Source organism: Pelecanus crispus, chromosome 6, assembly GCF_030463565.1.
Source record: "Pelecanus crispus isolate bPelCri1 chromosome 6, bPelCri1.pri, whole genome shotgun sequence".
NCBI classification, from domain to species: domain Eukaryota; kingdom Metazoa; phylum Chordata; class Aves; order Pelecaniformes; family Pelecanidae; genus Pelecanus; species Pelecanus crispus.
The window spans coordinates 63,051,065-63,064,809 of record NC_134648.1 but is presented as its reverse complement, the minus strand read 5'-3'; the positions used below and the strand labels follow the sequence as shown (position 1 = coordinate 63,064,809).

The 13,745-nt window shown below is 36.4% G+C and overlaps 1 protein-coding gene across 1 annotated transcript in view; it reads right to left on the bottom strand.

Annotated features, from left to right (window-relative positions):
* The window catches only part of LOC104027376 (ATP-dependent RNA helicase TDRD9), an 89,576-nt gene that overhangs the window by 11,979 nt on the left and 63,852 nt on the right, over window positions 1-13,745 (bottom strand). Inside the window, exons 19-26 of the mRNA XM_075712450.1 lie at window positions 12,505-12,549; window positions 11,545-11,598; window positions 9,272-9,388; window positions 8,182-8,289; window positions 4,949-5,049; window positions 4,029-4,202; window positions 2,707-2,818; window positions 1,081-1,293 (exon numbers count right to left, since the gene is read on the bottom strand). Coding sequence (XP_075568565.1) covers window positions 1,081-1,293; window positions 2,707-2,818; window positions 4,029-4,202; window positions 4,949-5,049; window positions 8,182-8,289; window positions 9,272-9,388; window positions 11,545-11,598; window positions 12,505-12,549 — 924 coding nt within the window. The remainder of the gene's footprint in view (window positions 1-1,080; window positions 1,294-2,706; window positions 2,819-4,028; window positions 4,203-4,948; window positions 5,050-8,181; window positions 8,290-9,271; window positions 9,389-11,544; window positions 11,599-12,504; window positions 12,550-13,745) is intronic.

Here is a 13,745-nt window from a genome sequence, read left to right as displayed (position 1 = left end):
AATGTTTTGATGAATTTGCTGATGATATAGAACTCAGCAACATAAATACTGATACAAAAAAGATCACACTGAATGGACTTGAGAACTCAACAGGAACAGGGAGAACCAAATGGTATGAAGTAAAAGATCATATCCTTTGGAATTTTTAGTAATTTCTGCTATAAATGAGCCATTATTATTTATAAATTCTAATTAGTTGGAAATTACCAAGAAGTCAGAACTGAATATAAGACGACAAGAGGTGGCCATGCAAAAAAAGCTATGAAAAGGCAGATGTGGCATGGCCACATGAAATATTTTTGAATGCAGAGGAGAAACACTGTGTTGGAAGAGGAATACTAGAATCATTGCATAACCAAAGACAGAACTGTAAGTACAGGAACATGCATAATTCTGCTTCAGAAAACTGAAGTCAAAACAAAATAAGAGGAGTGAGATGGAGACCAGGTGAACAGAGAGTCAGTGTAGTATGTGAGATGAGAATGAGCGCAGCTTTCTTCAGTTAGCAAAACAAAGTCCAGGACGAAAAACATAGACAAGAAACGAGGGAAGGGGAAAGAGGAGGAAAAGAAAAAAGCCTATGTAAACCAGAGGAACGAAACACTGGCAGAAGAACAAGCTTAGATAAATTGGCCACGAATGACTGAAAACTGCCAAAACAGTGGGGGCAAGAAACTTATTTTTTAGATGGATTTCAATATATTTATGAAGAGGATGTGATGTGGCTGCTGCCAGCAATGCAGGACTGGACTCTGATCTAGGCATTCCTTACCATGTTTTCAAAGTTACTGGAGGTTTTAGTCTTTATTTTGCTTCGCTCTGCTTCAGCACACAAGACACTGTATCAACAACAGCCTCTCAATTTAATACTAAAATATTCCTGTGCTCTGCAAAAACCTAATTCATCTATTCTGGCAACATTCTATTAAGGTTTTATTTTAGTTCTAGTTCTATAGATTTCTTTACTGGAATGTTCATCATAATTATGATGATAGTGCTTTGTAGAAAAAAGGCATAGCTCCAAGATTGTTAACCCAATTACATCCTACCAATTCAACATGACATAACATATTATCGTACCTCAGCAAAATCTCCACAAACATACAGAATACGAGCTCTGTAGTATCCTCTGTTTTCCACGTAAGTGAATGGTGCCAGACAAACCAACCCTGGATGTGGAGACACTGGCAAATCCATCAGGTTCTGAGAGTTAATTTCAGAAGTTAGACCCTGGAGTACAGTCCTATTTTTTTCATCTATCCTGTAACCCCAGAAGTGTCCAACTTCTACTATCTGAAAGTATAAAAATTAGACAACATCATATTTCATATTATTTTATTGTTCTACATCAAATACAAAACAGATCTGAGCAAAATACATGAAAGCACTCCTGACACACACATAGAAACGTTCTCATACTGCAATAACGCAGTGAAGCATTTCTCTCTCATAATTAGATGTTATTTTAAAATGTTTATTTGCTATGCAACTGCAATACACTTTTCATCCAAACAGACCCCGATATAAGCATTACTAAAATACAGAAAATTAAGAAAAGACTGCTTGCATTTTTCTAAACCAAATTAACATACAGAAAATATAAGGTATACAACTTATTAGACAGATACATACAGATATGCTGCACTTATTAATGAAAGAATACCAGTTAGCTACATCTATCAGCAAATCAGCATTCTTACTGTTATGATTAACCATCCTTTAGGAAATGGAAAAGAACACACCACTATTTAAATCAAACTGAATAAAATAAGTCATCTTTTCAAATGGCTTACTGAACTCATATACCATTTCTGATCTTATATCAAATGCTTGTGATAAAAAAAAGGATCTTTACTTACAATATATAATGATCATTAAAGCTGATGTATTAAACAGAAGTAGCATAGATAGCTAAGGTATTGGAATGTGTCTGATCAAATCCATGAACATTTTTGATCCAAGAGACTTAGCTGAATAAATGAAGAAAATATTCTTTTCGGCACTTGTAAAACATGTCACTACTATCAAGAGCTGTTTTAATACTTCAGCCTATAATTTCCACTAGCTCAGTGGTTTGGATTTTATTATTGTTTTTTTTATTTCAGCAGCATATATATTGCTTGCTATTACTCAATTTCTTGGGAAGATGATGGTTAACACAAGATTTAAAAATTCTCAGCTTCAGAAATTGGAAATATTTATATATACACATATAATTTTCCCCTAACACACTATCTTTTATGCATGCAGTGTATTTCCAAATGAGCATGCAGTACCGTTAATTCATCTCATCTCTCACATCTACAGTTTCTGAAGAAAACTGCCAGTTAATAATAGGCAGGTAAATGGCCCAAATACATACTGATTCTCATTTCTACAGTATACACAAATATTTTACCTCTCCCATTAATCCTCTTTACATTTATGCCTACTTCCAGCTAACATTTACTGCCAGCAAATCCCACAAATTTTGTCAAGTGCGAATAAATTCCAATGTCTGAAATTTATTTGTGACATGTGAGGACTGTTTAACAAAGAACTACTAAAAATTAGACCAAGAATATTCTGCATATCTCTTACGGATATCTCTGTGCTGAAACTTTACTAGCATTCTTTTCATTTAAGCTTGTCAGATACTCATCTCTACAAAATTATCTAGGTACCAATTATTAGATACGACTTATTTCAGATGTAGAACATTCCTACCTCTGTTATCTTGATGGACAGAAGACAATTTGGGATCATCTTTGACTGTTGTAAAGTACCAAACGAAATTTCCACAGGCTCCACCGTCTGCTTCTGACAGTCGACATTTACTCTAAAAAAAGTTAATGGAATAAAGATGCTAAATACTTCACTCACAAGCAAAAACTCAAGAGTTCAATTTTTTTGCTTTCATTTGCAGAACCAAAATATGACAGAGAAACTGTTTGAATTCCATTATGTCCAAACACAGGAAGGTACATACCAAGATGCAACTGTGCCATCAATTTATTAGTAATCCAAAGAATCAAGGTTAAATAGTGAGGCTTTTTGCTATGGCATGCCTTCTAAGCTTAATTTTTAAAAATACATTGAGTACACTACAGCACAAAGATAAATTCAGCATATGTTGTTTTTATATATATATATAAAAAAAATACTCCTTTTACCTGACAAAAGTTAAGAACTCTAAAATTAGTCTTTCAGCCTAGGAGGCTTCTTTCTTGAGTCCCTCAAGAATTAATTTTCACAAGGAGTTTAAGTGCTGTTTTGGGTGCAGAGAAACTGCTAAAATGTTTTACTAAAAACTAAGTACAATCAATTGGAAGCGAAATATCCACCTACACTTTAACGTTTCCAGTTCATTCCAGCCTTCCTATTTTAGCTTTCTTATTTTAAAATATTAAAATGGCTGCAGACCAATCAGGAGCTAGGGAGATTACCATTTTAGCAAGTTGCTTGTATGACCTGAAGCTGAGACTCACAGACAGTATGTAATAACAATGAAACCCACATGCCAGATTTTGCTAGAAAAAGCAGGTACAGACCAAAGAGACTCATTACATTGCATTGCTCATCAGCATTTTTCTATTATGCCTCCCCACCTTACACTGTTATATTCCCCCCAATTTCTGTTTCCTCCTCCCTCCCTTTCTTTTATGTCTCCAAATGCCACTCCTTATTTATTTTGGTTCTAGCAATCCCCACATTGTCTCTAACAAACAGAAATTACTGTGTACATCCATATTTCCATATGCCAAGGGCAAATGGACTAGAACCTTAAAAAAAAAAAAAAAAAAGACAGTGTATACTTGGAGTTCTCTTAAACAGTAAAACACCTGTAACTATAAAAAAATATTTAAGACAATCATGTTATTTCTAGTCCTTCAAAAACATTCTGCCTATACAAAGTTTACACATCTTGTTTTTTGAACCTAACATGTTTTCCTTGGTGACACTTCCAAAGAAATTCCCACTGAATCCGACAAACCCCGTTTCAACTTTATACTGCAAAGAAACCCATTTTCCATATGCAATACAATTACCTTAGAGATTCCACACTTGCAGCTGTCACACCTTGCAATTGCCTTTTGATATCATCTGGATAATGAACATTCAGCTCAAGAGGAATTTTCAGCTGTGACATCTTGACTGACAGGTACACTGCAGGAAGAATCTTAAAGCCCTCCATTGGGTTACGGGAGAACTCCACAAAAGCCCTGTTCAAAAAAAAAAAAAAAACAAACCAACCCACCAAATAAAATTGCAATAAATACTTGATGAGGAATCAAAACCCAACAAAAAACCCCACAAAAGCTGCCATTTCTTTTCCCTGTATTTATCTCAGCAGGCCAGCCAACAGTATAAAGTAGGCTCCTCACAGGCTTTGCCTACTGCTCTTATGCACCTTAAAACTTTAATTATCATGATGGTTATAAGAATACTTTCTAACATTCTCACAAGAACATACCAAATTTACTGAGCATATTTAATAAAAGTAGAAAGGATGTGAAAATATATGTGAATAAGAAAAGAATTAAAGATTGAAAAAGGCATAAGGAGGACTACATGAATTCAACTTCGGGTAGTTGTAGTCCAAAGTTAGCCAGAAGATTAGCTAAAACAGCCAGTCATACGCATTTTGTTCAAAGCCATCTGACTGTACAAATGAGCTAAATTCAGTATACAAGTTAGAAATAAATACAGACAGATCAGCTGCAGTTAAGGTCCACTGTCAGACAATAGGAGACAAAGCAGAAGAGCATCTCCAACTCAGCTAGTTTCTCTAATGTTCGTCCAACCAATACATATCAAACTTCAAAACCACGTTTCTTACTCTAGCCAATACATTAAAAATAAAATACTGATTTCAAAGAGATAAGAAGAAATAAACTCATTTTGTCAGTGCACCACTGACAAAGAAAGAAATCGATTACTAGATTCATAATTGAGAAAGGCCACTTACTTTGAGCCATCATAGGCGATAGATTTTACCTGCCCACACTGTCTGAACAGTGACTGCAACTGTTTATGGTATAGATATCCATAGGGAGGAATATTCTTCAGCTGTTAAGAAAAAGAAGTTACATTTGGATAGATTCAATTTTTTGAATGCATTATTAAGTTCAGCTAAATAGCTCGTGTCCTCCTTCACTTGAGCTGCAATAGTGATATACAATCTAAACCCCAACAAATTCCAAAAATTCTATATACTATATTAAATTCAAAAATCTCAAAAGACAGTAAAATCGGAGTTTTGCTGCTAATGCTGCCCTACTGCCTCAAACCAGTAGATAAATGTTTTCTTTCTCTAGCTATAAATGAAGCAGCTTCATTTGTAATTATATATATTTATTTGATAATTTTTCCTAGAAGCTGTCTAGTATCCCTCTTTTTGCTTGTAACAGAAAAGCAATGGATTGCTATGTTTCCTTGTCCGCCATTGGGAACTACATCCCAGGCAGCACGCGCAGTCTGGGAAACAGGAGGAGCTACAGCCCTGCATGTCCTGTCAGAACTACCACATACTGAATTACTGAGGTATGGTGAGACAGGTTTCACAACTGAAGAGCACTTCCGGATGGATACATGCTTCTTAGGGACAAAGAGCAACCTCCTGGTCTTCCCTGTGTGAAGGAGTAGCTCAAACATAAGATGCCCCTCCATGGAGCAGACAATGGGGCAACCCAGCTCTTGTGGGTCAGGATAAGAGAAGAGGTCAGTAAGGGCAACACTGAGGTGGGAATTTGTAACAGATCATCAGTCAGGATGAAGCAGACAATCTTTAGGCAACTTGCAGAAGTCTCCAGATCACAGACCCTGCACCTTAGAGGTAAGAGACAATGAGGTCCCTGATAACCTGCTAGAACAGCAGGACACAAGCTCCTAGATTTCTGAAGGGTGTTGAAAATAACTTCTTAACACAGGTCATGAGTGCTGGATCTGCTATTAGCAAACAGTGTAGAACTTGTTATGGAAGTGATAATCAACAACAGCCTGGGCCAGAGCAACCAGGGAAGAGGAGAGCTCAAGATCCTGAGAATGAGGAAGACAAGTAGCAGAATGCACATCCTGATATCTAGGACAGCACAGTTTGGTTTATTCAGGGAACTGGTAGGTGGGATCCCATGAGAAGTTGCTGAATGTCCATCCTCAGAACTTTTTCCAAACCCAAGTGGAGGAAGGCCTAAGCAACATGGTCTGAATTCACTATTAATCCAGCCTTGACCTCATCACCAGACTAGATGATTTCAGGAGGTCTCTTTCAAATTGAATTATTAAATGATTTTGTTATTCTTCCTGGGTTTTAATCCTGAAACCACTAGAAATTGCTGAAGTTACTGGAGTTGCAACATCTTTTCAAAGGCATTCTGTTAAGAATAACATTCTAGCTAAGTATATTGGATTGCATAACGTTAAGTATAGTGGATTCTATAGACTGTATACAATTAAGTATAATGGATTATGACTTTACCATGTATGACTAAGGCAACAAGAGAGTCATGCATTTCACAAATTCTGTGTGCTAAACTAGCTTGAAAACTAACTCTACAAAGCAAGAGAATAGCTTTCTCCTACTTTAACACCTGGCTCACTCAGCAGGCAGATGAGAACCAACATAAGAAAAGGGGCATGTGCAGTCAAAAAGCAAAGCAAGACTCCAGCAGCACTAATTTACATGAGTTTAAGGCTGTAGTTTCACAACTATTCATATGGCACTGTAGCCAGATAGCCATTTCTCTCTTACTCAATCATCTCTCATAGGAGATCTTGCCTTAATACAGAATCACAGAACTCCTAACCAGCAGGTTCAAACTCCTAGACTTTGAACTATTTTTCAGGGGCTATACAACTGTCTCTTTTTCTCTTTGATTGTTACAATCTTAAACAAGAAAGAAAAGATTATTTTAGATTATTTAAAAAAAAAAAAAATCTTCATATGCCTTGAAATTATAGTACTAACATCAGCTGCTGGTCAAAGACATCGTCTAGGTCAGACTGCAGAAACTGCCTCAAGGCAAGATCATTTAGAGAGACCAGAGAGTGGGAGAAATAATTGCCTTTTGTATCTTTGGCAAACACCATTAGGAGCATCATACTGCTATAAAAAGAGTCTCTTAGATTGAGAGCTTTAGGAACATGCAGTACTTGTGCCCAGGAAGATCATTTACACCGATGAAGACACAGCAGCTACTTCCTTCAAGATAAGAAGCAGTTCATATATGAGCAGATCAAGAGTTACACACATTAAAATTAAATAGCTCCTTAAATTTAACAGTTTGATCTTAATCAATGTTCCTGTGGCAAGATTAATCTTGTCTTTATTCCACCAGATTGTGTCTAGTCTGTTAGACAGAACTTTTTTTTTTTTTCCTTTTTTGGCTTCAATATGTTAAAAAATTCAAAAGCATATATAACTGTGTTTGTGCTCACATATTGCCATGCCAGCATCTCCTTCAGTACAGAACTAGCCTCTCCTCTTGGGTAAGCAGCAAAGCACGAAAAAATTCCTTGTCAGTAAGCTTTTATGAGTTTCTCTCCTACCTTTTCATTTAACTATTTTTCTCTTGTGCCAATACAAGTCTGTTCTTTGAGGCTCACTGGTTTGTAAGTTTGTTCTCTTTAAGCGTAGGTCACGGTTATTTTACAGTGTTATACCTAGTTCAGATACACCAAACATTTTCCTAGTTTAGACCATGTACCATTTTGCAAAATCAACACATTGCAAACTTGCACTTACTCAATCAGATAAAAAATATTTCTAAAAGATAAAAAGAAAGCAGAGTGCAATACCTGAGTAACCTTAAAGCTACAAGCATGTATGCCATGCACTATCAAGTAGGAGACTACAAAAAAGTAACATTAAAGTGGCAACACCACATTTCATAAATAGTCACTAAAAAGTACCCTTGACAGCCCTGTCCTATTTTTCAAATCTTTTATTAGTTTTATGACAGTTGTTTGCTTGCAAGACTAGCAATCAAATGCACAGAGGCTGTTCTCAGTAGGAATTCTTCTAAAATTGCCCACCCACACAATGTTTATTATATTGGAACAAAGGGAGATGGGAGAAAAGACAACTTACCAAGTGAGGATCAGAGTAGGTAATTATTTCTGTCCTTGCTCAAGACAGAACAAAACTTGAAAATACCGCCCAAACACTACATTTGACTTAAGTCATTCACCTTCTTAACATACCATTACAGTGGTTTTCGGATCTTTGCCAGCAAGGTTTCTCACAGCGATTTCTTCATCGCATTTTCCAAAAGTAAAGTAGTTTGGATAGAAAGCACCAGCTATTACAGCCTCAAATGAAGAGAATATTTTGTAAAACACAGCAGATTATATTCAGTTTCTTGAAAAGGGATACACTAGCAACATAGAGAGATACCGACAGATCTTCACATGAAGGTTTTTTCCTGTCTCCAGGAATTACTGTCATTTCGGACTAAACATGAATTCATGCAAATCCTTAAAAATGTATTTTCATTAAGAGTTCTGCTTCTGGAACAATTTTACAACATTTTAATATTTTTTTATGCAACCTTGCTCTGTTGAAAGTATAATTGTTAGCCCTAATATCAAGAAGAGCCTCAATTTTATATAAATTCACATAAAATAGCTACATGAAACTTGTTCAGTTTTCATATTACATCTTAGAGTATTTAACAATTCAGCTCTGAAAAGTTCACTGCTTACACAGTTAAACCAATTGCCAGTGCAACGATAAATAGGCCTTTGAAAATAAAATCACTACTCATCAGTCCAAATACGACAAGAAATTTAACTGGAAATTTGGCAAAGTTACAATAGCTGAAAGACACCTAATTTCATCCCCCCCAATAACTAATCAAGCCAATGGTGGTCCAAATAGAGCACTCAAAACAAGTGAAAACATAATTTTCAAAACCGTTAGTTCTTAGCCTTCCAACACAAACCATCCTTCTCTAGAGTATTTTTATGACTTTAACAAAGATTAATCTAGAGACGCAGTTTAATTCATCTCAGTATGACTTGGTTTTATTTTGATGAACTGTCAGAAGTGAAGGGACAGCCAGAGGACGAACTTAGTGTGAATTCTGAACCATTAAAAATAACATCAGTTGTCCTTTTAAGTTGTTGAAACACATTACTACTATTTTTTTTTTTTTTTCCACCTGCAATCTCAAAATCTACAGAGAATTCTGAAACACTGGTGTAATACTAGTTCATCGGTACTGGCATATAAAAATCCAGTTACAAATTTTGTAAATAATGGCATTCCCCTGAAGAGTCAATAAAGCATTACCTGTAAAATGAAGCGTTGTTTGTATATACATTCCTGATCCATAGCAGATGGTTGAGCATTAACACACATGTTAAATGCTCTGACTCGATTTTTCAAGTTGTGAAATAACTCTGCCACCTGAAATTTCAACTCTAAGTTACATATTAAACAGATTAAAACTGTCCACAAATTAAAATAAAATCTGTTCGTAAAAGTCTAAATAAGTGGGCAAACTCCCTTTCCTTTTTACATGACAATAGTATGCATTTCACTTAATATATTGCTTAGCATCTCTACTTCGGAAAATAATTTCAGTACTGTGACTCAAGCAGTTTTCTTGACATCTCTTTACAAAGTAGAATTTTGTAGTTGCAAAGCATATTATGCATATATGATATAGAACAAAATTAGAAAGGGAACTGAAATAACCTTTTAGAAGGTGATATACTGATTCTCCATTTAAATCATTTCGGGTTTGTATCTTAAAAGGTAAAAAACATGCTAACACCAACCTGGACTTCGGCACCTAACTGTAGCAGTGACCACACATGCTGCACCCTCAGTTCAGCAGACGACCATGATGACTTTAAGCGAGATCAAAACTTACGCTCTACAGCAGAGCACGCTCTGTTAAGCTTTCAATCCTAAGCATTTCTACGAAGCTTCTATAAGCAGCCACTGGTCCCTCAACCACACAGTAAATGCCTTACTGTTCCAACTGATTTTGGAGCAAATGTAGAAAAGTACAGTCTGCTCAACTGCTTCATATTGACATTTTCCTTTCTGCTGCTGGCAGTTTTAGGATACTAAAAGACCTATTATTTTCCTCACAGGACAACTACCATAATCAGAAACCAGTCTGTGTGGCTGCCTCAGTTCTGCAAATCTACTTGCGCACAAGGAATTTTAAAATTAGTATTTGAAAGCATGGCACATAAAAAACCCCAAATCTTTTTAGCTAATGTTAGTGTAGCTGTCCATTCTAAACTCCTGAACTATTATGTCATGCACAACCTCTTTCTGAATTGTCTGAAATGGGGCCAAGAGAACACCAACTACCTGGGAGGCTATCATATGAGACTGATCCTTCAGCTCTCCAGATTTACTCATCTTTACTCCAGATTTTTCTCATCTTTTTTTTCCTTGATATCAGCTACACAAGCTAAAAAACAACTGGCATCCCTTATTCAGATGGCTGCTTATTATGAAAAGTTTTTTGTTTTTTTTTTTTTTTTTCCTTTTTGAACATAGGCCCTACGCTGCTCACGCCAAAGGTATGACCCGCTGGAATAATGGGCAAGACCATGCCCTGCCAATCATGGTTATTCAGGAGTTTTACTTACTTCCCTTCTCAACCTATCACATTAAGCTTGAAGCCTCTTGTGATGCAGAGTTTTCATTAATTACTGCAGTAATGTTAGCAACAAATCCTGACAAATTTTCAAGGCCAGTTCTCATTATATAGCTGTATTTGCTTAAATAAAGTTATCCTAACTATAAGACAAAAGTTTCGTAAAAACAGACAGCAGTCACACCACAACCAGTGTATCTGAGGGACCTATAGAATTAGCAAATAATACTGGAGGTCTCTTAAAAATGTTAAAAACATGTTAAACAGTTAATAATTTAACACCACTTTGTTTATCCTAACAGAAGGAAAATTCCTTTCCTCTAAAAGTTAGCAATCTGATTGTTTCCAACCCCCACTTCCGAGCTAGAATGATACTGGATGTGCCAATCCTACAGGCTCCACCAAGAGCTGTCTCTCCATAGCGTCAATGGTGGCAGTTAACAAGCTACTTAGAGAGTCCATCCCTCCCAGGCATGGGTACTTGGCCTTGTTAGCACATAAATGATTTTCTGAAGTCCATTCTTCACAAGAATGCACACCTGGCTCTGTTAGTATTACAATGATTTTCCTCGCCTCTTTCCTTTCTTTGAAACTGTATATAAATGGGGTCTCTGCAACCACCTGAGAGAAGAGAGGAGCAGAGGGGGAAACGCTGCCCGAATATTTGCTCTCTATGATCACAGTTAATAAAGCTTCTGTCTGATCTGTCTTAAGTTGTACTTGGAGTCCCGATATTCTCTGACAACTTTAAATAGCACCATCTCTCCTCCCCCAAAGAAACAAAACATTAAAAATTACACTGTTTATTTGAAGAAAATATACATCTATATACATTGATAGATATATAATAATACAGTAGGTTTATCCAAGATCTTAACTTTTGTAGAAAATAAGGAAAGGTAAGTCCTTCTGCTTATAAAAATGATTATCTATTTCTTCTTACCTCTCTGATCTTCTTGATGTGAATACAATTTGATCGACCCCACTCAAGTTCTTCCTGGAAAAGAAAGACAAAAATGCAAATGCAAAAAGTGTTAGAAACTTGTTTCTTCTACTGCTAGTAAGCTTTCTCTCATATTCTTCAGTGTAGACACAAATAATAGTTATATACAGTGATGGAAGAATTTGATGTAATTTCACAGCTTTCTTTGCATCCATATCAATCGAGTACTATGACATGTATGAAAATATAAGACAATTATATATCTGACTAGTAAACTATCTTTGGTTACCACCAGTACACCTGTGGGTCATCTAAATTTTTCATATAAACACACAAGTCCAACTCCTCTGTGTTGCTACTACAGAATCTACTCTAAGATGGACACTTCCTCCAAAAAAAACACAACTACCTTACTCTGGATGCATAACTATCAGACAGATTCTGGCCACTCATTACAACTCAGTGTATGTTACGCATTGGTGTTCATAAAGCATATTATGCTCTGAAAGAAGCAGAGAAATAAAAAAAGGTTTTATTGTATACACACAAAAGAAAGACTGGAGGCAGTTATAACAGTGCCTACTACTGTTTTTTGTGACTGATGCACATAAAGATCTTCCATCTTTCAGGGTTTTTTCTGGAGGGAAGTGGGGGAGATTTCTGTGTTTCTTTAAAAAAAAAATAAGAGCAGCTCAATTTCCTTTTTCAGCTTGGATTTCAAACCTCTGACCACTGCTGAACCATCTGTGAAAGGGACTACGTAAGGGATTGCCTTCACATACTCAGCACTGGATTCAGAGACTCATGGTCTCTCAAAGCCTATGCTTCTATTTACTTATAAAAAATAGTAACTATTATAGAGGAGAATTGCTAGCAAAAATTCTTTACTTAGAATATAAAATACTCCAGCGCTGAAGTCACCAACCTTGAACAGAAAAGAAGAAATAATTTTTAACTAACCTTGGGATGTCTCAGCTCCCCTTTTTGTCTGCAGGCCTGCCATGCCTAAGAAAGAAGCGGTGCAGTATTCAGGCACAAACTGTAGTGCTTTAGTAATAATTATTACAAATATTAATGAGACATTTAAAACTATTAAGTTTTTTTCCATACCTGTAGTGGATATAATTTTTTAACGCCAATTTAAAAATCAGAGATGCCTTTGGGCTAACACAGACTACAAATATTTAAGCACAAAAGAGTATAAAGAAATCTGAATCACAGTAATTTATGCTGAAGGAGACTTCTTCAGATCAATTGTTCCAACATCCCACACAGCAGGGCCAACTTAGATCAGGTTTTTGAGGATCTTGTCTATAAAACCCCGAGTAACCTTGACTGACCTCATGGCTGAACCTGCCCTAAGCAGGAGACTGGACTACAGACCTCCTGAGGTCCTTTCCAGCCTTAATTATTTAATAATTCTAGTCTAATTGATGCTTGCCTGGTTGGTTCCTAAGCAGCTATAAATACTTCTCACTCTTATGAATAGTCTTACTCTATTTTGTTGAGGGTGGGCAAGAACTCTGGGTCTTTCTTTGCTCAAATGCGAACACACAAAGTGGTGTGGCTGCAAAATTTAATTCTAAGAATGCATTACTGGAGGGGTGAAAGCGTGGCAGGGTTACAAATGTTGTACCATGACATGCTAAAGAACAAGAATTGCTGTAGGAAGACAACTATTCTGCCTTCAGGTCAGCTCAGAGGTTATGGCATGCAATGCCACATCTACAGACTGAAAAGGAGTTTAAATGCTATTGGATGAACTGTAATTACATATACTGCCTCAAACTTGCCATCAGCTCCTGCAACTGAATTGGAAACACAGCATTTAGGTCACTAAATTTCTGGACATAGCTTAGAGATTCTGGATCTTGGCACATTCCAAAAGCATACCGAGCACGTTATGTTCCAAGGCTTTAAAAAGGTGAGTCCTGATTTGTGTTGGGAGAGGTACAATAGCCGCCTGATAACACAGCGACATATAACAGGCTATCCACATAGTTTTCTGAGAGGAGACGGACTGAGTATTAAAGCACATGCAAACATTCATAAATAAATAGAACATGCTTTGATTTGATGCTGTAATAAAGCAGGCTGCTTTCAGAGCCTTTCTTTTCTCCTTGCTTTGGGACAAAAGAAAGTAAACTGACTGATTCAGATACAATTCTGACGTAGATGCTTCCCAGAAAACAGGGCTGGAA